The sequence below is a fragment of the Portunus trituberculatus genome, chromosome 43 (assembly GCF_017591435.1).
Source record: "Portunus trituberculatus isolate SZX2019 chromosome 43, ASM1759143v1, whole genome shotgun sequence".
Lineage (NCBI taxonomy): Eukaryota > Metazoa > Arthropoda > Malacostraca > Decapoda > Portunidae > Portunus > Portunus trituberculatus.
In genome coordinates this window covers 4,774,914-4,799,705 of record NC_059297.1, presented here as the reverse complement: position 1 = coordinate 4,799,705, position 24,792 = coordinate 4,774,914, and the positions used below count along the sequence as shown (strand labels likewise).

At 36.0% G+C, this 24,792-nt stretch overlaps 1 protein-coding gene and 1 long non-coding RNA gene across 3 annotated transcripts; one reads left to right on the top strand and one right to left on the bottom strand.

Moving 5' to 3' along the window:
• Positions 1–299: 299 nt before the first annotated feature.
• On the top strand, positions 300–22,997 carry LOC123518171 (PAN2-PAN3 deadenylation complex catalytic subunit PAN2-like). 2 transcript variants are annotated; one of them, XR_006678698.1, is made up of 25 exons: positions 300–467; positions 2,481–2,545; positions 3,684–3,928; positions 4,174–4,343; positions 5,214–5,343; positions 5,891–6,087; positions 6,788–6,998; positions 7,605–7,742; positions 8,395–8,540; positions 9,167–9,263; positions 9,438–9,668; positions 10,219–10,464; positions 11,364–11,493; positions 12,267–12,440; positions 12,741–12,904; positions 13,018–13,174; positions 13,437–13,574; positions 14,171–14,298; positions 14,572–14,756; positions 15,257–15,480; positions 15,985–16,114; positions 16,596–16,817; positions 17,908–18,017; positions 18,761–19,523; positions 22,982–22,997. XR_006678698.1 is itself a non-coding variant. In XM_045278860.1 (24 exons), exons 2-24 carry the CDS (start codon positions 2,506–2,508, stop codon positions 18,937–18,939), a joined length of 3,792 nt encoding a protein of 1,263 aa, XP_045134795.1. In that variant the 5' UTR covers positions 300–467; positions 2,481–2,505; the 3' UTR covers positions 18,940–20,055. The 2 variants fall into 2 exon arrangements, 1 of the variants encoding a protein (XP_045134795.1); XM_045278860.1 differs by lacking the exon at positions 22,982–22,997 and having other exon boundaries at positions 18,761–20,055.
• Positions 19,778–22,467, bottom strand: LOC123518172. The gene is made up of 2 exons (XR_006678699.1): positions 22,386–22,467; positions 19,778–20,691 (listed from the first exon to the last, which is right to left on the bottom strand). It is a non-coding gene; the product is annotated as an uncharacterized LOC123518172 (long non-coding RNA).
• Positions 22,998–24,792: the final 1,795 nt, after the last annotated feature.

Here is a 24,792-nt window from a genome sequence, read left to right as displayed (position 1 = left end):
TACTTCATTATAACATTCATTGTCATTCTCCTTATTAGCCTCTGCTGTTTCATACACTGCCCAAGCCAATGCTCTGGCTTCCAAAGGAGGGTCTGGCAAGATATTGGGAGGGTTTACTTTTAACATATTCCCCAGACAGGCAAAAAAAAAAAAAAAATTAAATAGCAATTTCTCAATAAAATTCTATACAGTCACTCAACACCTCGGTCCAAAATATTCCAGGAAGAAATTTTGACCAGAGGGCGCCAATGGACAGCACGGAGCCGAATCAAGGAAGACTTCTCGGCAATCATCGGGCCGAGGTGGTGTGTGCGCCGTGCTGGGCGAAGTTATTGTTTGGTGTTGTGAGGATCAGTACACATCATTTGCTCTGCGCTGTTACTGGAACTCGGACATGTGTGCTCCTTCACTTCGTTTGGCATGAAGTGCTGAAGTTACCTGCTACAAAGAAGAGTTTGACGTACAAAGTAAGTGAAGACTGACTGGTTTACGTCCTTGCTATTTCATTAAACCTTTTTTGGAGTGGTCCGCTTGTGTCGTCTGACAGCTTACCTTGTCCGTGGCGAATGTAGGGCTTGATTTGGTAGAGTAACTTCACTATAGACTAATTTCCAGCTTGTGTCTTTGTTATCTTATTGTGTAGAGTGTGTGGTGGGAGTCTGGGGTTTGGGTGTTGGACGTCATGCACCACCACCAGAAGTGCACCAGAGCCCTTCATTGCCAGTCTAGCGTGAATGTACCAATTGCAGTCACAATAAACCAGACTAATTGCGTCTCTAGCCAAGTATGAGTGGGCCAAATTTAGTCTTAATGTATAAACTAGTAGGTAGGTAGGAAAAAGTCAAGAATGGCACCTTCTTTCTAATAGTTGAAACAATCATGCAAGGTGATAGAGTACTTACTATACAACATGTCTATGATGTTTTTAATGTGGGGACAGCTTTTGTAAGGCCATGCAAATTAAATGAATTTTCTGGTGCCTGCAGAATCTAAGTCCACTTAACCTATCAAGTGAAGTTAGGTTAAGTTAGATGGACGGTTGGGTTAGGTTAGGATAGTTTAAGGGGGCTCTGGGGGGCTGCACCCCCTGGCTAGCAGGTTATTATGTTAGGTTAGGATAATTTCACCAAAAATTATCCATGAACTTTTACATTTTCCAAATTTTTTCCCTTAAAAATGACTGTGTTTTTCATTAGATTTTTTCAGATCTTGCCTCATTTGGCTCCCCCACCTAAAACCTCCAATCCCCCAAGCTTGCTGGGGCAGGTGAGGGGTGGAATGGAGGGAGAGGGGGAGGCCCTGTTCTGTACTTTTTACTGAATTATTGCAGTTTCAACCAGTACACCACACATAATTTCACACATTCTCACGGTCTAGATCACATTTCTATGAACATTTCTAGCCACATTTTACCCTATCGGAAAATGGGGTTAAGTTAGGTTAAAACCCTGCTTTCCCAGGAGGTCTCCAAGCTTGTTAGACATAGGGAAAAAGAAATAGTAAGATAGTGTATAGTAGTTGAAACTGCAAATTTACCAGTTATTATTATTCTTGATTAGAATCTATTGTAGTTGTGTATAAATGCAGCAATCTAATATTTTTTGGATGAAACAACATTTTTCTGGCAGATTTTAATGTGTTTTGAATTAATCTTGATAAAATATTGGTAGCAAATCAACATTTTTACTTCTAGATTTCCACGTCCTACACATATGAAGCAATAGTTTGTGATGAAAATAAAACAAAAGAGATTCATCCAAAAATCATAATGTACAGAGAAATTATTAGTTTTATCCTCACATATGACACTGAAAAGAACAACTTATCTAATAGAACCTTCTCTAAGGAAAACATAACCTACCTTAACAAAACCTAATCTAACCTACTTCTATAATAAATTTGATAAGAATTAAGGTAATGATCTAATACAATTCCAGCACCATTTTTTTTTTTTTTTTTTTACTATTTTCTCCCAGACCTTTACAAGACCCATTGTATAGCTACATATAGTATGATAGTATAAAGTGTTGGAAAATTGCCACCACTGCTTTACACACAACAAGCTAGTGGAATGCAGGGTTGTCAGGTGGAGTGAGAAGAAAACAACTATTTTTCAGGGAGTCAGAATCACCTTTATTCCTTCAATACCATGATGCATATCCATATTCATTCTGGTTACTATTTGGTGATTTTATACAGCTTCAGAAACTCATGTGGGAGTTAAAATAGTGATGATTCTGGCCATTAATCTTCTGACCTCCATAGACCCTTCCTAATGTCAATAAAATCGTCTAATCATATTAATGCCCCCAAGTTCTGAAGGGTTAAACAAGGCAAATACGTGACCAGAATCATTATAAACACACCTCTTTGCACCAGGGTAGCACATCCTACAATCATAATAGAAGCAATGCAGGGAAAATTTCTTGGTATTTATTATTATTACTTTCTTAATTTATTTGTACCTTTATTTTTTTCAGATACTGCAGTGTTGTTTCCTCAGCCATGGATTTTTCAGCAGTTCAGTTTGGGGATGAAATGTTAGGTGAGTCCATTTCTGTTGCTTGTATGGGTCTTTTACTCGATAAACTCAATCCTATTTTAAATTTAGGTGTGCTGTTTTGATACAATCTATGCAACTAAATTCTGATTATTATTATTGCAACATTTAAGTAAACTAGATGACTGATCTCTTAGGGATGTCTGTGGAGAGAGCGCGATGTCAACTTGAAAGATATCTCGATGTCCTCAAAGGTCATTTTTATCAATTCACACATTCCACCATTTTTTTCTTATTTTTTTTGGTTGTTATTTTTTTTTTGGGTGGGGTTACCATGGAGGTGAGGTACTTTTTGCTGCGGCAAGTAAGGAAGACACACAATGATCAGTGCTGAGCCGTGGGGGCTGAGTCAGTGGAGTCAGTGGCTTGGGCATATAATGAACAAAATCAGATATCTGGATCAGTGTGGTCAGTGCCTTTGGGTATGATATGAGCAAACCCAGGTGCACCATTCAGTTTCACCTCACTTCAAGGTAACAACACATTAAAATACAAATCCTCTCTCCATTAAGCACTAAAATTGTGTTGCTTCATCCCTTTTCTATTTCTTTATTCACATTTTTAGGGTTTTTCAATTTTTTTTATTGTAAAATAGTTTTTTTTCCATTATTTTAACCTGAACTTTGTTTTTTTTAAAGTTTTCAAGCAATGCCATATGGCTGCACTGTTGTGTCACTGTAAATTAGATTAATCAGTGAATCAATCCTGTGGATTTGTACAAAAATGCCTTTTCACATCACCACAATGTGCTGCCTGAGATGGTGGCACACCCATGCGTGAATCACTGGAAATAGATGATGACATTGTGTGAAGGAGTCTTTAAGTTATAACTGCTTCCTGTTTTATGAATGCTGGCACTCATGTCACAAAATAGAAATAGAAACTAAGTTATTCCAGTAATATAAAATTAAAGTGATTGTTATGCTACACAATTGTCTGAATCTAAGAACTTTTGGATTGTATCCCATTTCACTGAAGAAATGGTTCAAACATGAATAGAAACTTTGATCACTTAAAAAGAAAATTTTCACAATTTTTTATGTCTCCTTAACACTTTTCCATAATGTTTCCTTGTATATAATAATATATTAAGAAGTTTTATTTATAATTTCTTTCAATACAGGATACAATGAAAACAGCACATTCAGTGAAGACAACTCAGCATATGCAGAAATGTATCCTGGAGAAGCAGGGGAGCCTTTTTCAGCTGGAGGAGAGTTTGGCCATGACAGTCAAGGTGGAGAGTTCATGAGTGGTGGGGAGTTCCAAGAAAGTCAGTCAGTGTTGGTTGACGGAGGGGATCGATTTGGTGTGTCAGCTGTTATAGTTGACCGGAAAGAAGAGCTAGTCTGGATGGGGAATTCTGGGGTAAATTGACACATTTCTCTTATTTTTGTTTACATGATAATTTATTTACTGTTTCCTGGGAGAAAAGTCACATATTCTCAAAAGTGCAACATTAAGTCTTTGTAAACATTGTGAAGTACTAGGCATAAGTATGTCATGAGATAATTTTTGTATTTTTTGATATTTTAAAAGATTTTCAATTCTCAGTCTTTGCAAACATGTTATAAATACTGATGGCCTCATGGTATCTGTTTCTGTATTCCCAGGGGCATGTTACGTCATACCTCAGCACAGATCTGATGAAATATACATCTTTCCAAGTACATGCCACTGAAGAAATTCGTGACCTGAGATCAGTTGACCAAGGAATACTTGCTTTGACCCCAACTTCACTTAACCTGCGCACAAGACAGGGAATGCCATCCTTCACTCATCAGTTAGTATTGCTTTTTATTATAGCTATGGTTATAATTAACTTTAATTTGAATTAAGACATTGTGATTTAAATTAAGATTTTATATTTAGTTAGATGATATACTTTGATTTCCATTGAGCAGAATTTAAGTATTTTCACAGAAGAATGCACATTGAAAGTATCTTCTATATTAGCTTAGTCTAATGACTAGCAACTATCTTACATGAAATTACTAATTATTGGGGGCTCATGAAAAGAAAACAATGTAGTGAGAGGATTTTGCTTCTTCACATAGAAAGTATGAATGTCTCAAAATACAAGTGTGTATTTGGCTGTAGAACAAATGTTACAAAAAGAGGATTGAAATAATGTCTTATGTCAGAAAACATGAGAATAGTTCCTACATACTGAAGTGGGTGTTAATAACTAGAATTATTGGCAGGAAAGGGAATGAATGAAAGAATAAAGTGGTAAGTAAGAATATGATGGATCACTGAGTTAAATTCAAGAAGTTAGAATGTGAATTGATATATTGTGTTTTGTTAGGGATTTTATTAAGGGAATAATCCTCATTATTATTATGACAAGTTTGATTTAAATGGGTATTGTTTTTCACCTGATGGTAGTCCTCCAAACTACCATGATAAGTATGAGCAACTTCTATTTTTTCTTAACAGTATGTATCAAATTATATTTGATCTATTAATGAAAAGGCTTAAGATAATTAATGTTTAGAGCAGAAATGACATTTTAATGTGACTACTAAAGGTACTTGTGTAAAGATAATTTTTTTTTTCTTTAATATATCTATATCTATATTTTTGTCATTGATCATGCATGTATGAGTAAGCAGTAAAGTTTAGTGTGTAACACAGTGACTAATATTGACAGATCAGCTCAACTAGAAAACATGCAGTGCATGCTTCAGTTGGGTGGCAATTTTTCTCATCGCCTGCTCATGGGAGGACACCAGGGATCAATGATTGAGTTTGATCTGACACAAGGAAAACAGACAAGATGTGTAAGTTTCATATATTTATTTTGATGTTTTTTAAGGAAATGAATTATTTATCAATTATCCTTTTACTTTTCAGTTTTTTTTTTACTTCATATCCCCTCATGTGTTACGAAATATTTTTGTTTTGTTCTATATATATATATCTGTATCTACATCTGCTACCCACTCCAAATATTGTAAATAGTCTAGTACCTATGTTTAGTACTACATCTCCTCTCTTCTTATTTTCATCTTTTATCTATAGATAGGGGTTCAAAAACTAAATCAAGGATTTAGTATTCAAAATTTTATCCTTTAGTAAGAAGACCATAGTTACAGAATATTTTGTGAATGACATTAAATGAGGTTAGGATCAAGAATTGAAATCTTTGAACATATTCTTGCACAAATTACTGGAACTACTTGATAGATATTTATTCATAGTCGCTTGCTTTTGTGAATGCCACCTTTGCTTGTGTATGGAAGTAGAAGTTATTTAGAATGAATGAAAACAAGTGTCACAAAAGAAAATGTAGGAATTTCTTATAAACTACATATTGTTGTTCCACAGCTCCAAGTTGGAGAGCAAGGTTGTGTAATTCTGCGTGACCATCCGAGGTTTGTGTGCCACGGTGATCTCACTGGCAGAATCGTCCTTCATGATCCTCGGACATTGCGTCAGGAGCATTGCTTTCAAGCTCACACTGGGAGCCTCTCAGATTTTGATGTTCTAGGAAATTACATCGCTACTTGTGGTTTCTCAAACAGGTATGTCGAAAAAACACTTATTTATAGGATCTTCAGCAAGGAATTTAATATTTTTTATGTATTAGTTTTTTGTCCAGAACCAAGAAGACTATTTATCAAAGTATGGGATTTTGAATATTCTTTCAAGTAGTTTGATGGTATCTAAGTTTGTAATTCTTCACAAAGAAATTATTGCCACTTGCTTCATTTCTCTAGATTAACTTGTTAAATATCATATGATTTATTAAGAGCTGTTTGGTTAATCTAAAGTCAATTATTAATGCTTTGTAACATTAGTGGCTTGTTTTTAATGTTTTGAAAGACTGCTTCTCATTGGTGAAAAGACTAGATAAAGATTTTATCAGAAGTTTTCTAAGATAAAGATATAAACATAGATTTGGATGTATCAATTTCTTTCATTTGAAATATCGTTATCAATTTGTTGGTTGTGATATATTTTTAATGCACCCAGCTTTTGTTCTAAGTAGTCTCCCATCCATCCTATACATTCAAAGTGTCTACTACATGCATTTATATTGATTTTATCAAGTATTTTTGCTGTGCACATAAATGGCACATGCAGAACTCTTGTATTTCCTAAATATTTCTCTCATTTACTTCAGAAATGTATAGAACTGTTTGCCCCTTACATAAAATGAGTCACATAATTTGCTTATTCCTGAAAGTCAGATTCTGTATGAGATAAATTTCTAACCAACAGAATGGGTCAACTATTGGGTGATCAGTTTGTGATGGTATTTGATCTCCGAATGATGAAGCTTTCCCTGCCTCTACGTGCCCTGGTGCCTCCTTTGCTCCTGAGGTTTGTGCCAGGCCTGTCCTCTTGTCTGGCTGTAGTGTCTCCTGTTGGACAGTGGCAGCTGATGGATGCTGGCCAGCCAGATAATGCCATCATGAGTATGAACTATCAGGTGAGCTGCTTCTTTGTAATACTAAAAAATTTATTCATGGTAATTCCTGAAATAGAAAATTAGCCACTAAATTATTGAGGTTTTTGACTTGTAATCTATGCAATAAGGTTTTTCCCTGGATAAGTCCTGAATGACATAGACTATGTAAGAGCTATCATTTGTATTTTAGCCAGTATTTAAGCCTAGTGGCTCAGAATTACTCAATCACGGGGGGGAAAGAATTGAGTGTCTGACATCCAACGTATTCAGGTCTGACTTAAGTGATGTACTTGGAAAAAAACTTTTGAACTGATACATAATTCTTATATCAATATTCTTCTCCAAACACTTATTGAATTGTCTATAAATTTAGAGGAAAATCTTTTATTGCAAAAATTTTATGATGTTTGTATAGTTCTAGACTTCCATTAAAAAAATCAGAATTTTTTTTTTATCTTAAGTATTTTCTCAGATTTTTATAATGTGTTCTTTATTTAAAGAACCCTTATTAACTAATAGTTATAAAGTATTTTTGAGTTCCTAGGAATGCAGCATAGATAAGAAACATTTTTCACTTTGAGATTTATTATGAGGTTTACAATATATGCATACTATTGTACTTTTCAGGTGAGCTGTGTACCAGAAAGCGTTATCACCTCCTTTGATGTAGCATCATCCTCCCAGGCAGTAGTGTTTGGAGACAGCCTGGGATCCCTGCATCTCTTCACCTCAGGCAGTAAACCTACATTCAATAACTTCTCACAGGTTGGTTATGTTATTTTTAGCAATTATTTCCTGATATGATATGCACTCAGCTTTATCAGTGCATTTTTTCAATACAATACAGCGAATCCCTTGTTTATAACAGAGTTTTGTTCTAAAGGCACCTGTAAAGTACCAAAATCCACATTTTTATTGACTATACCCCTAGATTTAATGTCTTATTAACCAGTAAACTGAGCAATATGGTTTTGGTGATTATAGCCATGGTTCACAATTATCAACATAAAACTCAAAAGTTCTTGAAAATAATTTTTATCCTCATAAGATGAAAGATTGCATGGGAAGAGAAATGTAAGAAAAAACGATATTTATTCATTACTGTACATTAGTTGAAGTGTGTTGATGTAGTGAAGTGGTGCAATTTGTCACTTGGAGGTAGTGAGCAGTAAGTAAGTGGTGAGCGAGTGCTTCACTGAGCTGGTAGATAGTTGTTGTGGTGGTGACCAAGTTGATGGACATAGTTATTATGCTGGGGAGAAGGATGTCTAGATAAAGCACTGAACACTGTACAATAATAAGCAGTTTTAAGTTTACTTATAATTTATGATAATCTATTTTTATATGTACAATAGGGCACCATAGCCTTTTTATCAGCCTGAATGTAAGGATTACTTAAAAGTTTTCTTTTCTTCAGGAAACGATTATGATTGACATGCAAGATACAACGCACACTATGCCCTTGACTGACAACACCTCATCTCTTGCTTCAATCCCAGTGTATTTTCCATCAAATCCTCTGCTGTCTGATTGGCCAGAGCAATACATGAAAGTTCGCTACAGGTATGATATCTTAAGTGCCTGATTATTACATCTGGAAAATAGCTAGTATGTTTATGAAAGATAAAAATTCCTATTGATAAGCTTGTTTTCTGCTTCACGCAGTGGTACTTATACAACTGTGAGAAGCATTTCTTGTTGCTTTTGTTCAGAGACAAACTTTAGTGAATGGGAAACCTAAGAAGAGATTAAAATTAGTGCATGTTTGCATAATTGTCTTCTAAAATTACACCTTCATTGTCTTTCACATTTGCACAACCTAATTTGTCAAGACTTTTGTGGAAGGGCAGAAGGAGGAAGAGACCTTTATATAGTGACAAAGTATGTAACAAGTAAATGTGTAAAAGTATGAGTATGTATGTATGTATTGTGTAATAGTAGTATTGTATTTGTATACAGTGGACATATACCTAGTACCATAAAGGAAGGTTTGCAGTATGGCATGTGAAAAAGACATAATTTGCATTGGGAATCTTATTTATCCACACTTTTCCTTAACAGTTACTTAGCTATTTCATGACCACCTTACTGAATGTTTGTAAAATTTATTTATTTCTTCATTGAAATAGTATTCATTTACTCAACTTTACAACATTTACTAGTGTTGTTGTTGTTGTTCTTCCTTCCAGACCAACTCCTCCAGTTGATCCAGCAATTCTGCAGAGCATGAAGATTGTGGGATCAATTGGTTATGCTCCAAATCTTTACAACAAGAAAAGAAACCAGGTAAAGAGTTATTGGTGCCATTTGTTTTATTTTTCATGAATTATGAAAGAAAATTCTTTTTTTTTTTCATCATATATAAGTGTTTACAAAACATGCCACACAAATATGAGTTTAATGCCATTTTTAGCATCATTAATGAAATGTTTGTGTAAATAATGTTGATTATTTCTCCAGGTTCCATACAAATTCAGTCGAACAAAAGGGCAAAAGTCTGCTGCAGGTGAACTCCCTCAAGGAAAGAATGATCAAGGCATGGCTGTTCATGTCCCGTGGAGGTACAGGAGGATAGAAATAAAATATGGCAAACATGGTATGGATGATTTTGACTATGACCAGTATAACAGAACAAGTTTCTCTGGTCTAGACATGTCTCTGCCCAATTCCTACTGCAACCCAATGCTTCAAGTAAGTTTTCTGGTTGTTCTTTATATCTGTTGAGAATGAAAAAAACTGAAGTAAGCCATTGTTGAAAATAAGGTATAAATCATTTATGAATTTATAAAGTTTTGTATAAGGTCATATGAAAACTAGTATATTTTATAAAGGTACTACATGCTTTACTTGGACTGTTGAGTTCTAGTCAGATTGCTATGAAGATGTAAATCATGTTTCTTGGTTTCTTGTCAGTTTGTAAGCTTATATAATACAGTAAATACTTGTTATACCAAACTAATTTTTGGGAGACCACTGACAATATAGGTAAATATTAAAAAAAAATGCGGCAGTCAGATTCCTCGTCTCACACTGAACTTGATTTAGTATATTAGGGGGAAATTTGATATACTAAATTTAGCTTCAAATATAAATCTTACTAATTCATGCATTGGATCTAAATTATACAACATATACTTTACTTTTGTATAAATTAATTAAATGAAAAAATGTTTTTACTGTGGTCTAGTAAACAAGAATGAATTACAAACAAACTAGTAAACTTTTTTTTTTTTTCTTACAGATGTTTTATTATATAGCTCCTTTGCGTGCTCTCATGATGTCCCACCTGTGTGAACGAGAATTCTGCCTGGTCTGTGAGTTAGGTTTCCTGTTCCATATGTTAGATGTCAGCATGGGCCAAGGCACACCCTGTCATGCATCCAACTTCCTGCGAGCATTCAGAACTATCCCTGAGGCATCTGCAATGAGTCTTACACTTTCTGATCAGGACAATCGAGCAAAGATCAATTTTCTTTCAAAAATTCAGGTAAGAATTGTATGTATATGTATGCAGATTTTTCATTATGAAAATCACTAGAAGGTGCTTTGAAACAGACAAAAATAGACTTAGAAGGACAATTTGTAGAATTTGTAGGAGTGAGAGAGAATATAGAAGTTATGTTTTCAAAATGGTTAAACAGACTCTCCACATCTGGCTTCCTCTTAAACAATTGAGATGGCACAAAAAAATCCAGTGCATTATTGTGCTTTAACTGAAAATTCTGCAGAATATTTTTAGGCAACGTAATGATTTGGCAACATCATTCTTTTGTCTGCATTTATTCCTTCTCTTATTTTATCGTGTTTTTCATAATTGTCATATTTATATTTTCATGATTTAACAATTCTATAATGTATCATTAGTGAATGTTATTAAGTTCAAGACATTTGATGGGCATACAAAACTACTTAGAAAATTATTTTTGCTGTCTAGTTCTATTGTGAAGAGGATTTTGGAGAATTAAGGGCTGAAGTGAATTCTTGTCACATGAATAAGTAAGATTCAGCTTTTTGGTAATAGTTATGAAGCAATGTATAACCACCTATAACATTTTCTTAAAAAAGTCTTGCATGCTATACATTAGTTTATGAGATTGAGTTTCTTTTCTTGTGTTAATTGACACAATGCATTGATTTCTTGCTAAATGTGTCATTATCTTTCATGTGATAAAGCACTTTGTTTTTTATTTTTTATTTATTTATTTATTTATTATTATTTATTTTTTGCATTGAGACATTTAATTTTTTTAATGATGTCAATTGATCTATAAGTGTTCCCTGTCAAACAGTTTTGTACATATCCTCAAAGAAGTAATTAATAGCAATTTTTTAAAAAGTATTATCAGTTAGATAGATAGTTGAGATTGATTTTTCTGTTTCCTTCAGAGCTGGAACAGGTTTGTTTTGCAACAGCTGCATTCAGAAACACTTGAAGAAAAGGTTGATCACTCCTGCCCTGAGAAGTATGAAGAAAAGGTTTTACAAGTGACTGATAGTAATGAAGAAAAGGACACAAGTAAGAAAAGCTTTACAATTTTAGGATTTTAAAGATAATAGTTATTTAAATTATAGTTGCTTCTATGATGAATACGTAAAATTTTATTGTTCATCATATCTACCAGAAGAAGAAGTTGAAACCAGTAGTCACTCAACCTTTCCCTTTATTAATCCTTTCCTTACTGCAAGACTGTTTTGAGGTATGTGCGTACCACGTGCAACAGCAACCTCCTGGTTCCACACAACATGGCCTTGGTATAAGCATACTGTCTTAATACAATGATGCTGCTGTAGCATATTTGCATGCAAAGCTCACATTATAGTTATTGTTATGTTTTCTATCAGGAAGCCTATTTTTTGGGTGAGAATCTCTAGTGTCAAGGCAGCTAGCTTTGACTGTATCTCCCCTAATACAGTACAACAACTGATTTATTGGTCACTATTTTACTAAGAGATTTGGTTGACCAGAATGGATGGATGATGTTCTCTCAAAATCCTGCTAGATATTAGTTTAACAGGAAGTTAACATCTATTATTGAAGCTCTCAATATAACATATGAGAGTAATGGAATACTTATGATACATTGTTTTTTTTAGAGTATTATATTTCCCATATAACATAGTCATCATTATCATTATTTATTTTTGAAGGACTCAACTTGTGCTTATGTATATCAGTCTTGTTCATCTGATGATAATATGTCAAGGCAATCAGTCTTGAGCAGTCTTAAATCTATATTCTCTCTTCTCAGTTATTCTGAAACATGGACTTAATAACATCTCTTCTTGCAGAAAGTGAAAAGACTTACAGCACTGAGAGGCAAGATAAGCGAGAACACTCACCAGTGTCTTCCATTTTTGGTGCACATGTTGTCAGCATCAACAAATGCACCAAATGTAGCTTTGAAATCCACAAAGAAACCACATCACTTCTTGTGAATTTAGCATTTCCTGAAGTTATTGATGGTATGATATCATGCTTTTTAAAATATTTTTCTTTTAGTAGTTTGAATGTTAAATGAGTTCTATAAGTTAGACTTTTTGAATGAAACTTTTTTGACATTCCATGTTTCCATACTTTAGAAAATGCAGTTATCTTCAAAAGAAAATTAAATAGCAACACCCTTTGCTACTAAAAACTCTTGTTGTATATCTCCATTGGAGTAGTTGATTATGAATATCTTTTAGGAATGGATGCATATCACTCATTACTATAAATAGAATTGACTTTTTTACATTCTATTTTGGTAATTATTTTAATTTTAGGGAGGTGCTCATTTGCATCAGTGGTTGAAAGGAGCCTAAGTCTGGAGCAGACAAGGCAGGCTTGGTGTGACTCATGCACAAGATATCAGCCCATTGAACAGAGCCGACGCTACAAAACTCTGCCCAAAACTTTGGCCATGAATTGTGGTCTGGATAGTTCTCAGGTATGTTGGCAGAAACGGGTGCCATTATATCATTGTAGATGTAATTGAAAAGTCATGAAAATTGTAATATTTAGTTTATTCAGAAATTGAAAATTTATTTGTATTATTTCCAGGATATTAAATTTTGGAAACACCAGTTTGAGCTGATGCTGACAGAGATTCGTGACAAAAAGAAGGAGGAAGAAAGAAAAGCTGCTGAAGCTAAGCAAGGAAGTGCTGACAAAGAAAATAATAAAAGTAGTGAGAAAACAGCTCCATCTTTAGCAACAGGTGAATGAAAATTTCTTCCACCACATTACTACAAACATTACATCATTTTATACATTAGCTAATTTGTTTCTGCAAATACTACTTCTGAAACTCCACTGATTGCTTTCCCATATCTATACTTTCTCTTATTACTCTTCTCAACTCTCTCTCCTGCCTGTGTGTTTGTGTGTATTGTGACATACCTAAGAAAAGGCTTATTAAGAAATAAAAATATTCCTTAAATTTATTGGAAGCATATCAAATAATGTTCATGTAATTACAGGAAGCCCTTCAACACCCTCCAAGAGATACCCCGATAGTTCCACTCCTCAGCCGTCCCCTGCCAGGCCCTGTAGGTACGGCCTTGCTTGCACACGCCATGACTGCAGGTTCTGGCATCCAGGCCGAGACAGCAGCGAAGGTATGTACATAACTTTGCAGTTTCATTGATGCTTGAAGCATCATACATGTAATCTTTTCTATCCTCCCACCTTTAAAGTGGCTTTCCTTTCCTTCAGCTTTGCTTTTATACTTTTTTCAAACTTTGTTCCTCGGGAATTCATAGAAAAGTTAATGTATTTACCTAATGAAAGGTAACATATCAACTGGTGATTAGCTATGTAAGGAATTCCTTCAAGTATGCCATATTCTCATTGTCATGATTTTATTTTGTGTGTGTGTTTTGTAAATTCATAGTAGAATCTAATTAAATCCATTTTAGATTTAGATTAAGCTGTCATTTTTGGGGGGAATATTTGAGTTTTATTGTAATATTTACAGTTGAAATATTATTTAGAACCAGAATATTAGCTTTCTTGTTTCATAAATCCCTTAGAACTCATTAGAAGGAGCATTGCTGGGATATTTTTGATTAAGAGTAGAACAGCCATAACCACTGTTATAGGTTCAATATGCAGTGCATATATATATATATATATATATATATATATATATATATATATATATATATATATATATATATATATATATATATAAGTATTCTCTCATTCCCTCTAGAAATGGGGCCTCTCCCTGCTCTCAGCCTGCTGGACCAAACCATGGAGTACTCGTGGGTTCCCTTAGGGATGAAGGCCAAGCTTAATGAAGATGGCACAGTTTCTTTCTCAGAACTCACCAAAACTGAGGTAAAACTGATCATTTAGAGATTGAGGATTTTTTTAATTGAGAGGTCATTTCATGTCCAGTCTGTCTTTAGAATCCTTCAGATCAGTTTATTATTAAATTCCAAGTTTTGTGTAAAGTAAATTTACATGTTATATGTTTTTTTCCATTATACTTCCATGTATTACCATGTCAATTTGTTTTAGATGTTAATTGAAGCTGCAAATTTTGTCAAAATCAAAAAGATTTAACCATGATTAGATTCATTTCTTATATTCTTTTAATCTCTTGTTTAGCTTGAGACTGCTGTAGATGATGAGCATGGTGTGGTGTATGAATTGGTGGGAGTGGTGTCCCATGTGGCAGATCCTCGCTTCCCTGACAAGAACAACTTGGTGGCATGCATCAGAGTTGGCCCCAGTTACCATGTGCGGGCAAAGGTTTCCTCTGTCTCTCACTGGTACCTCTTTAATGATATAAGGTAGGTTTCCAATATCTGTCATTCTCTTAACAAATGGTTTCTTTCCAATCTTTTAAGTGGTATGTTTTAGTTTGTTGATGTAATCTTCATAAGACAACTGTGCTAGATTTAGTATACTTTTTCTTGTAAGGTGACCACTTCACAATAACTTGTTGAAGTCCTGATACTACCTGTTGCCTCAAGATTTCCTCATCATGGAATACAGTGACAACTGATTGCCACTCATGCTCATCAGTAATTTTGTCACTCAAGTGATTATAATATCTTATAGATTTTATTAGGGAAGAGGGATTTATTTAAAGGTTTTATACAAACTACATACATAAAATCCATCATATTACACATTATTACTATTACTGTTACTTTTTGGAGCTAAATTTAGTAGTCAAAGCTTATTATGATTAGCAAGATAGTTATATGTGGAAGTGAGAGGTTTAGATTCCTTGTCACAACCAATCATAAGGCTTAATAACATTTTGAGTGCATTTGTTTCCTTTCAGCATTCAGCCAATAACAGCAGAAGAAGCAGTTTGGTTTCCCTGTGGCTGGAAAACACCGTGTGTACTCTATTGGCAGCGAAAGAAGTTTCATACAGAATTCCAGAAAGCAGAACCCACTAATCCCATTACTGCTGATGTGTTTGGAGAAGACAAGTCCTTGGCACAGAGGGGTCGAAAGAGGATAACTTTCACACCACTCACAGCTGATGAAATGCCAGGGGAAGGTATTTAAATCAGGTTTCCTTTTTAAGATACATTACTTTTATTTCTATTCTATGCCCTTCCCGCAGGCCATCTTTTTTTTTTTTTTTTTTTTTTTATTAACCCCTTCAGTACTAGGATGCATTTTTACCTTGAGTTTTAGGTATGATCAGAGGATTTTATTTACATTAGGAAGGATCTATAGAGGTCAGAAGATCTATGGCCACAGTCTTCAAAATTTTAATCCCCACATAAGTTTCTGAATCTGTATAAAATCACCAAATAGTAAGCAGAATGAATTTTCTAATAATGGGGATAAATATCTTGAAACCTCCCTCTTGAAATCGTTTAAGTCATAGGAAGGAGAAACTACAGAAGCAAGTGTGCTGTACTGATTCTCACTCATGTAATAGTATTATGGAATTAAGTCATTGATTAGTTAATTAATAATTTGTTATATATATATTAATTTAATTTATTTCTAACTTAGGATATGTATTTTCTCTTTTTTTTTTTTTTTTTTTTAGGTGATCTGGTTGCCATGGATGCAGAATTTGTAAACCTACACCAAGAGGAAGCTGAAATCCGCAGTGATGGCACACGCACCACCATTAAGCCTTCACACAAGTCTGTTGCCAGAATCACCTGCATCCGAGGGTAACTCTTATACTCATTCTTCATTGCTTGTTGTTGGATTACACTGGAGCCACAGGATGCTATTAAAGGCAACAAAAACTTATGTGGTGACATTTTTTTATCTATCTTTATATATTGGATACAATGCATGTTGTAAAAAGTTAACAGGAATATTGTATTATATCATCATATTAAAATAAAAGTTTAAGGATTCTGGAAATTCAACTGGAATGTTTTCTTACCAAAATTTAAAAGAAAGTATTAAACGCTTCCCCAAGAGGTACTTCTATACTAAACACTGTGCAGCTTAAGAGTGGAGGGACTTTTCAGAACACTGTATATTCAGTCCACCATAGGATGTGGATCCTTACCATGTGACCAGAAGTATGCAGGAAGTGTTCACTTGGAAGCTGAATTCAAAGAGCTGTACTTCATAAAGTAATAAAGTGTCTTAATGAATGTACAGCTTTCCTAATGGCCTCTTTTTCTTCTTCCATTACAGACAAGGTCCATTGGAGGGCACACCCTTCATGGATGATTACATCTCCACACAGGAACAGGTGGTAGATTACCTCACACAGTTCTCGGGTATCAAACCAGGAGACCTTGATGCAAACTTCTCACAGAAGCATTTAACTACTCTGAAATCCACCTATGTCAAACTTCGTTACTTGGTTGACAAGGGCGTGAAATTTGTAGGACATGGCTTGAAGAATGATTTCAGGTAATATTATGTCCACGTGCACACACACACACACACACACACACACACACACACACACACACACACACACACACACACACACACACACATGGGTAGAAGTAAATATAGACCACATAAGGACTACCAGCTGGGGGGGAAGACTGTAATTGAAGTCAGTGAAGAAAAAGACTTGGGAGTGACTGTACAGAGTAATCTGTCTCCAGGAAAGCACATTAATAGAATATTTTGAAAAACGTATAGCATGCTCCAAAGTATAGGATGGGCATTTAATTACCTGGATGGGAACATGATAAAGAAAATATTGACCACCCTGATTAGGCCATAGTTGGAATATGCATCAGTAATTTGGTCACCATACATGAAGAAACATGTCAAGAAGCTGGAAAGAGTGCAGAGGTTAGCAACAAGAATGATACCAGACTTTAAGGAGGTACCGTATGAGGAGAGGTTAAATAGGCTGGAATTAAGCATGTTGGAAGAAAGAAGAGTCAGAGGGGATATGATAACAATGTTCAAAATAGTACATGGAGTGGACATATTGGATAGGGAGAACCTGATCATGATGGCATCCAGTAATTACCTAAGAGGACACACAAAGAAAATACTGAAGGACTCCTGCACGAGACATCAAGAAGTATAGCTTCCGTATCGGAGCATTGATGCATGGAACAAACTGAGCGTGGATGTGGTGTGTGCGGCGAGTGTCAGTCAAATGAAGGAAAAATTGGACAAATGTGGGCAAAGAGACAGGGCATAGAGAGCTACGGCTCGGGCCATGTAATCACAAATAGGTAAATACAAACACACACACACACACACACACACACACACACACACACACACACACACACAATATGGGATAACTTTATATTGTTTTACTTTTTTGTCAGTTTTCTCCCATTAAATTTTTGCATCTTCTTTATATTCAATTTGATTGATATTTTACAGCATTTGTTATTGTGTGTCATTTCATATGAACTTCATGGACTGAAAATAATGAAGCTCCAAATTATAGTAGTGAAATGTAAACTGAAAATTTTATAGCATCCTTAAGGTGTATATTCTTAAATAAAAATTTTCTTCTGTACAGAGTAATCAACATGACTGTTCCCATGGCTCAACTGATAGACACAGTGCACCTCTTCCACATGTCCCACAACCGCATGGTGTCTCTCAAGTTCCTTGCTTGGCATTTCATGAGTAAGTGAAGAACTGCCTTCATAGCATTTAACTTTTAAAGTGTTCTGGCAGGATTTTTTGTTTTGTTTTTTAATTTAGATTTTATTATTATTTTATTTTTTTATTTATTTTTTTAAGGAAACTTGTACTTGTATTGGTGTTCATAAACTCTTCATGACATGGGTACTTTAGTGCACATGTATTGTGATGCACCAAACATTGTAAGGTGCCCATCATGTTTGTTGATAGACAGTAGTCTTTTGATATAATCTGATGAAATAAAAAAATTTGATGGTTTATTTTATGATAGTGAATTTTTTTATACAATGTCAATCAAGGATAAAAACTGAAAATTAAGTTCCTTGTAAGCATATTGAAAAATTTGTTAAGGTGATGACCATCAAAGAAGAACCTAGTTCCTCCTGCCTTTGTATTTCTTTTATCCTTACATTTTTTGATCATCTCATGTTGGTTTTGTTTCCTGTTACATAGTTTGTTATACTTTGTTTCCTATTTTATTTGGTCTTCACCCCTCCTCTCCCCACCACTTGCATCCACCAGCTTCATTATGCTATGATGTTTAATTTTCTGAACTTTTAAGTGGTCAAACTAACAGGAGGTACCACTCCCATTTACATTTTTCTCACATTTACAATCCTCATCAATTCTGTTACAGATATTTACCATTATGCTCTATAGCCCTTTTTTTTTTATCCTAATTCTATATTTAGTTTAACACTTGAAAATGTGGCCTGAATTTTCAGAACTCAAGATCCAGAGTGTCACCCATGATAGTATTGAGGATGCCAGAACAGCTCTGGCACTCTACCAGAAGTACTGTGAACTGAAAGCTGAGGGAGACCTGGTGATGGAGCTGCAGAAACTGTATGAAGCTGGTAAGAAGGCTCAGTGGAGGGTTCCTGGTGAAGAAGAAGATGAGTAGATTGTAGTGAGTTGGAATGAGTAAGGGACATTCCACAGGTATTTTGCATATAGTTGACAGCAGCGGATGCCGTTGTGTTCATACCTAACGTATTGACATAAATGTACAAATAGAAGTCATTTTAGATTTATTTTAGCAAGGGATAATGTATGTACATGTTTACATTTTCTATTTTGTTCTCCCTCTTGTGTGGGAAAATGACTTGTAAAGGCTTTTTATTTTATTTATATTTTTTGTTACCATTTTTATTGTTATTATTATAGTATTAATGATAATTATTGTTAGTAGTATTAATATTATTGTTAGCATTTTTATTTATTCATTCTTTTATTTTATTTGTACTTATTTTTTATGTAGTATTTATTGATTTTTTCTACTAAGGTAAGGATATCTCAAGTCATCAATTTACATTGGTATGTTATCATCAAAGGAGTATCATTTTGAATGCTTTTTTTAAGATACAATACTGGCTCACTACCACACATACAGATATATGGAAAAATGATGGATGGATATATTTGGTAAGAAAATACTCATTTATGAATGTGTGTGTGTGTGTGTGTGTGTGTGTGTGTGTGTGTGTGGTCTCGGTAGTATGAAAGAAGTAGTGCAATAATTTCATCCAACCCTTCAATAGAATGTTGGTTGTAAACACAGGTAGTGGGACTGTTAATGGTTACTTTTGCTAAGTCTCCCATGACATACACATCAGAATAAATGACGCAGGTTAAGTGTTCTTACGAGATGTTCTCTGGTAGACAGTACATACTGTATTTATTTTAAGGGTAATGGACAGTGAATGGTTTTCATCACAGATTATTTATATACTAATTGACACACACACACACACACACACACACACACACACACACACACACACACACACACACACACACACACACACACAAGTTATGCATGTTACAAATATACTTTTCATACTGTAGACTATATTTTTTTAAAATTTTTGAAATACATATTAATATGTACATAACTTATTTTATATAAAGAATTAACACTAAAATGTGATCTGTAAACAGGTGAGAGGTATGTACTTAATGTTTAAAGATTTATTTTACTATTGATCCTTTGTGAGTGAAAAATAAAGATTAAGTCCAGGCTGAGCATTATCCATTAGTAACCATCACAAAGCACTGCACTGCCTCCACCTCGGTGTCTGTAGCAGCAACATGTTCAGTAGTCCAGGAGGCATGTCGGTTACATTGTCTTCTCTGGAGTGATCAGTTCATATCCCCACCAAAACGCTGCTTATCACCAGTCAAGGCCCACTACCGGGTGATCCTTGAAGCCCCGTGATGCGCCACAGACGTCAACACATTAACAAGGTGTCTGGGGCGGGATGCCTTTGATGCCATTATTTCGATTCCATGTTCGGAGCTCCAAGGAACGATAACATCATCAATACCGAGGGTTATTTTTTTTCATATACACAACTGTCATTCTGGAGAGTCAATTTATGGCGAGTCCTGCAACAAGGATTAAGGTAGAAAATTCCGACAGGCAGGACAAGTTTAGTAGTAGAAGTCGCACTCAAGTCGGGAGTCTGGCCAAGAGCGTTGATCCATAAAACATGATAACGGGTGCCCACATTTACATTGAATGGTGGCCGGGAGCTTTCGTCTGAGATTCCGCTTGTCTAACGTCGCGCGTCTGTCATATTTCCGCCTTGTTTGGAGCTTTATTGGATCTGTGCAGCGAGGAGACGAAACCCGCGCACGTAGGTATGTATGCAAGCTGCCAATGGAAGAGAATGATAAATTGGTAGTGTGAGGTTTGTCATGATGACTTGTAACCGTGAATTGTCGGTACCATTAACCCCTTCAATACTGGGACACATGTTTACCTTGAAATTTGTGTACGATTAGACCATTTATTTATATTTGGAAGGGTCTATGGAGGTCAGAGGATTAATGGTTACAGTCTTCACTATTTCAAACTCCCACCTAAGTTTCTGAAGCTGTATAAGATCACCAAATAGTAAGCAGAATGAATTTGGAAACATCATGGTACTTAAAGGATTAAAGTAAAAGTTTTGACTACAGGAGTGTCAGGGGCCGTTAAGAAAAGATAAATATAGCTAGACTTTCAATAACAATACCAACCCTTTGAAATGTGGTATTAGATTGACCATTATATGACTCATTCAAAACATCAACGATAGTTTCACATGTAATTATTTATATTGATGTGTTTATACTTTTTGGGATGCGTTCTTGGCAGCATGAAACGCACTGCATCTGTCGTAAGTGTAAGCTTTATTTCTCTGGAAACGAATTTAACCTTCAGTACTGTGACGCAATTTTACCCGAGTTTTGGGTGTGATTAGACGATTTTATTTACATTAGAAACAGTCTGAGGAGGTTAATGGTTACAGTCACTATTTCATTCCCTCATATAAGTTTCTGAAGCTGTATAAAATCACTAAATACGAAGCAGAATGAATATGGAAAAGCGTCATGCTACTGAATGGATTAAGGATAGGTTGTATCTGTAGTAGCGAAGTGTAACATTGTTTTTAGACAACCAGCAGAAATTGTAGTGATAGGTAAAGGCTGGGAAGGAATGAAAGCGCTCACCACGGAGTTGTAGCTTCCCAAACGGTGGTAATGGAACAGCTTTCACTCTTTTACTCAGACCTGACATACCTATTCAGTGCATCGCTATAAGTCTTTCAACTCTCGCTTTAACCTCTACAGTACCATGACACGTTTCTATATTCTGGTTACTATTTGGTGATTTTATACAGCTTCAGATATTTACGTGGGGGATTAAAATGGTGAAGACTCTGGCCATTAATCTTCTGATCTCCATTGACCCTTCCTAATGTAAATGAAATCGTCAAAATTAATCATACCCAAAACTCGTGGTAAAAAATGCGTTCCAGTACTCAAGGGATCAATGACACTTCCTTCTCTATGACACTTACCATTATAAGAAATGCAATCCCCACTCCATTCACGGACAATATGAATTTAGTCACAAATACTTTTAATGTATTTGTATAAGTATTAAGTAGTATATGTGACTGATAGGTTCCAGGTTATTCTCTTATATTTTAGCGAATCAACGCACTTATAGAACGCACTAATAGAACAAATTGCCAACATATTAAATACAACTTTCTAACATGAAAAAAATAGAACAACACTTCACATTTTCTTTGCCACGGTATCATAGTCAGCGAAAGAAAACAAATAGCCATGAATTGCTAACAAGCAGAGACATGTTGCTAGTCAGTGACCGCCGCTGTAGATTAATTACGTATATATGCGTATTACCATCTTCACTGTTTTTTACGTGCTGGGATGGGGATGAATAGAGAGAGAGAGAGAGAGAGAGAGAAACTTGGACCACCTGTATAGCAAAATTAATGAAGTATTCTTGACACCCAGCGGAGTAGAGAAGAGCCGGTTTGTGTACAAGTATACCTGGTGGCCTGAAACTTCAAGGTGTACAACCCCTGGTGATGACAAGGAGGCAACTGACACTTAATCCTCCCCACTGCCACCACCACCACCATCGCCACCACCACCATCGCCACCTCCACCACCCTCACTGCAGCGGGACGTGTCGAGGGAGGTCAGTGAGGGTGGTCTGTTAAGAGGCTGGAAGGTCACAGTTAGCGAGTTAAGAGCCATTGATATGTTAATGTGACCTCCTCCCCCTTCTTCTCCTCTCTTCCTCCTCCTCCTCCTCTTCTCCTCCTTTCCCATCTAGTCTCGTCCTCCCTGTTCCAACACCCCTCCCGCCGCTGCTAACTGCCGCCATAATGGGTGTTGGGTCTTTCTTCTCTTACTCCTCCTTTTACCCCTCCTCCTCCTCCTCCTCCAAATCACTCGTTCACATTATATTTCGTACTTTTCATTACTCTCTCTCTCTCTCTCTCTCTCTCTCTCTCTCTCAGGTTTGTGGTGACCTGACTTCATTAATTAGCAGACATACAACATATTGACTATATGTGACAAGAGAGAGAGAGAGAGAGAGAGAGAGAGAGAGAGAGAGAGAGAGAGAGAGAGAGAGAGAGTGTGTGTGTGTGTGTGCCCTAGAACATTCCTCAAGTCGGCTAACATCAAACACCTTCCTCCTCCTCCTCCTACACCTCCTCTTCCTCCTCCTCCTTCACCTTCCCTTCTTTCCAAATCACCAATCGCCACGTGGGTTGGGTCAAGCAAGCCAGAACACTGCCATCAATGAAGTTATAATCATTCATTTAATTAGAAGATTACAGGGCGGGACCTTCAGAACAGCTGGTTTGGTGCGGCCTGCGCGTCCTTTACTCTCCCAGAATGTTGCGTCGCTTTTCACTCCCGCTGGTGTGTGTGTGTGTGTGTGTGTGTGTGTGTGTGTGTGTGTGTGTGTGTGTTATGCTGCCTTTGGGAACTATTTTGCCAGTTAGTTTTATAATCTTACTTATATAATGGACGTTTTGTATTTTTCCTTTGCTAGTATTTACTATTTTCATGTCTTTTTCATGATGCGAGGAAATTATTCACCGGTGATTTACTGCTAACAATTCACTCAGTTTATTTAAAAAAAAGGACACTCGCCGGGAACAATCTGTATATGCAGGGAGAGGAGGAGAAGGAAAAAACACTGCAATTATAAAAAAGGGTACAAATCTGCAGCGTGTTCTGATGTGACGGAGGAATTTCACGTTGCTGTGATAGACGATTTGCCGAGCAGCCAGCGGCGCGCCCCGGCCACTTGCTCCTTGCGCAGTACATTGTGAAATAGGAAGCCTTGAAGGTCTTTCATATGTAAATTAGAGGATCGTCATCTTATTACGTTAACAAAGGAAAGCTACCGACAAGGGAACTGAGAGACAGAGAGGAAGGAGGGAGAAGATAATGAGAGATAATGATAGATAGAAGAGAGAGAGAGAGAGAGAGAGAGAGAGAGAGAGAGAGAGAGAGAGAGAGAGAGAGAGATTGGTGTGTGGTTCTTTGTTTTATCATGTCTAGCCAACACTTCATTATCTCAAGAGTAACAAACATCACAGTGGTGTCAAGAAAGCAAATATGATTTTCCAGCTTTTAATTAAAACGTTAAGCCGGCCAGCTGTGGCGGCCTGCGAGTTGAATGGCACTATGGCAGCTTTTCCTGCTGTCAGTGAAATGCAGTGAGCTTGAACGCATAACAATTTTCGAGATTTGTTTGTGAAATCATTCCCACAGACTACATTTACCATTTCCAGTGAAATGATAATGATAAAAGTCTCAGTGATCTTTCTATACACTATGGATATGCATGCACTGTGCTTTAAGTGAACCTTCACGGGCTCACTCCAGCCACAGGAGGACTCTCATAAGACTTGCATCGCACTGTTCCCTCCGCTTCATATGCCTGCTTGGATATTCATATGTGTTATCCATATCGATAAAAGTGCAATTTAAAGCCTTCATTTACATTCATTTATTGATTTGATTCAGCATATTTCATGAGTTTTTCTAACGGCGCCTCGCAGCTCACCCGTGCCTGGGAGGCGTGAGGGTCACCGCAGCTACACCTGATGAAAAAATACAAAAAAAACCCAGCGGGAATAGATAAAAGAATTAATATATGAGTAGATAAATGGATAGATAGAAATAAATAAATTAAGAGGTGCAGTGTTAATGAATTTACTGTTCCACCATATTTTGGACAAGTAATTGACCAGAATTCACGTCGTTAGCGGGAATCAATCTTAGGACAGAGGTTAGGCTAAATGTCAAGGAAGGAATTGTGCAAATATTCTGTTAGAACGTCGTGCCAAGACCATAATAACACCATTTGATGTTTAGTCCGTGCTAAATTAAGCAGTATGGTCAAATATTAGGAGTTATTCCAGGTGGACAC

Coding starts and splice junctions, on each gene's coding strand:
- LOC123518171 (XM_045278860.1), top strand. CDS start 2,506: ATGGATTTTTCAGCAGTTCAGTTTGGGGATGAAATGTTAG. Junction 9,669..10,218: donor ACTGCAACCCAATGCTTCAA/GTAAGTTTTCTG, acceptor TTTTTCTTACAG/ATGTTTTATTATATAGCTCC. Junction 16,818..17,907: donor GGCTTGAAGAATGATTTCAG/GTAATATTATGT, acceptor TCTTCTGTACAG/AGTAATCAACATGACTGTTC.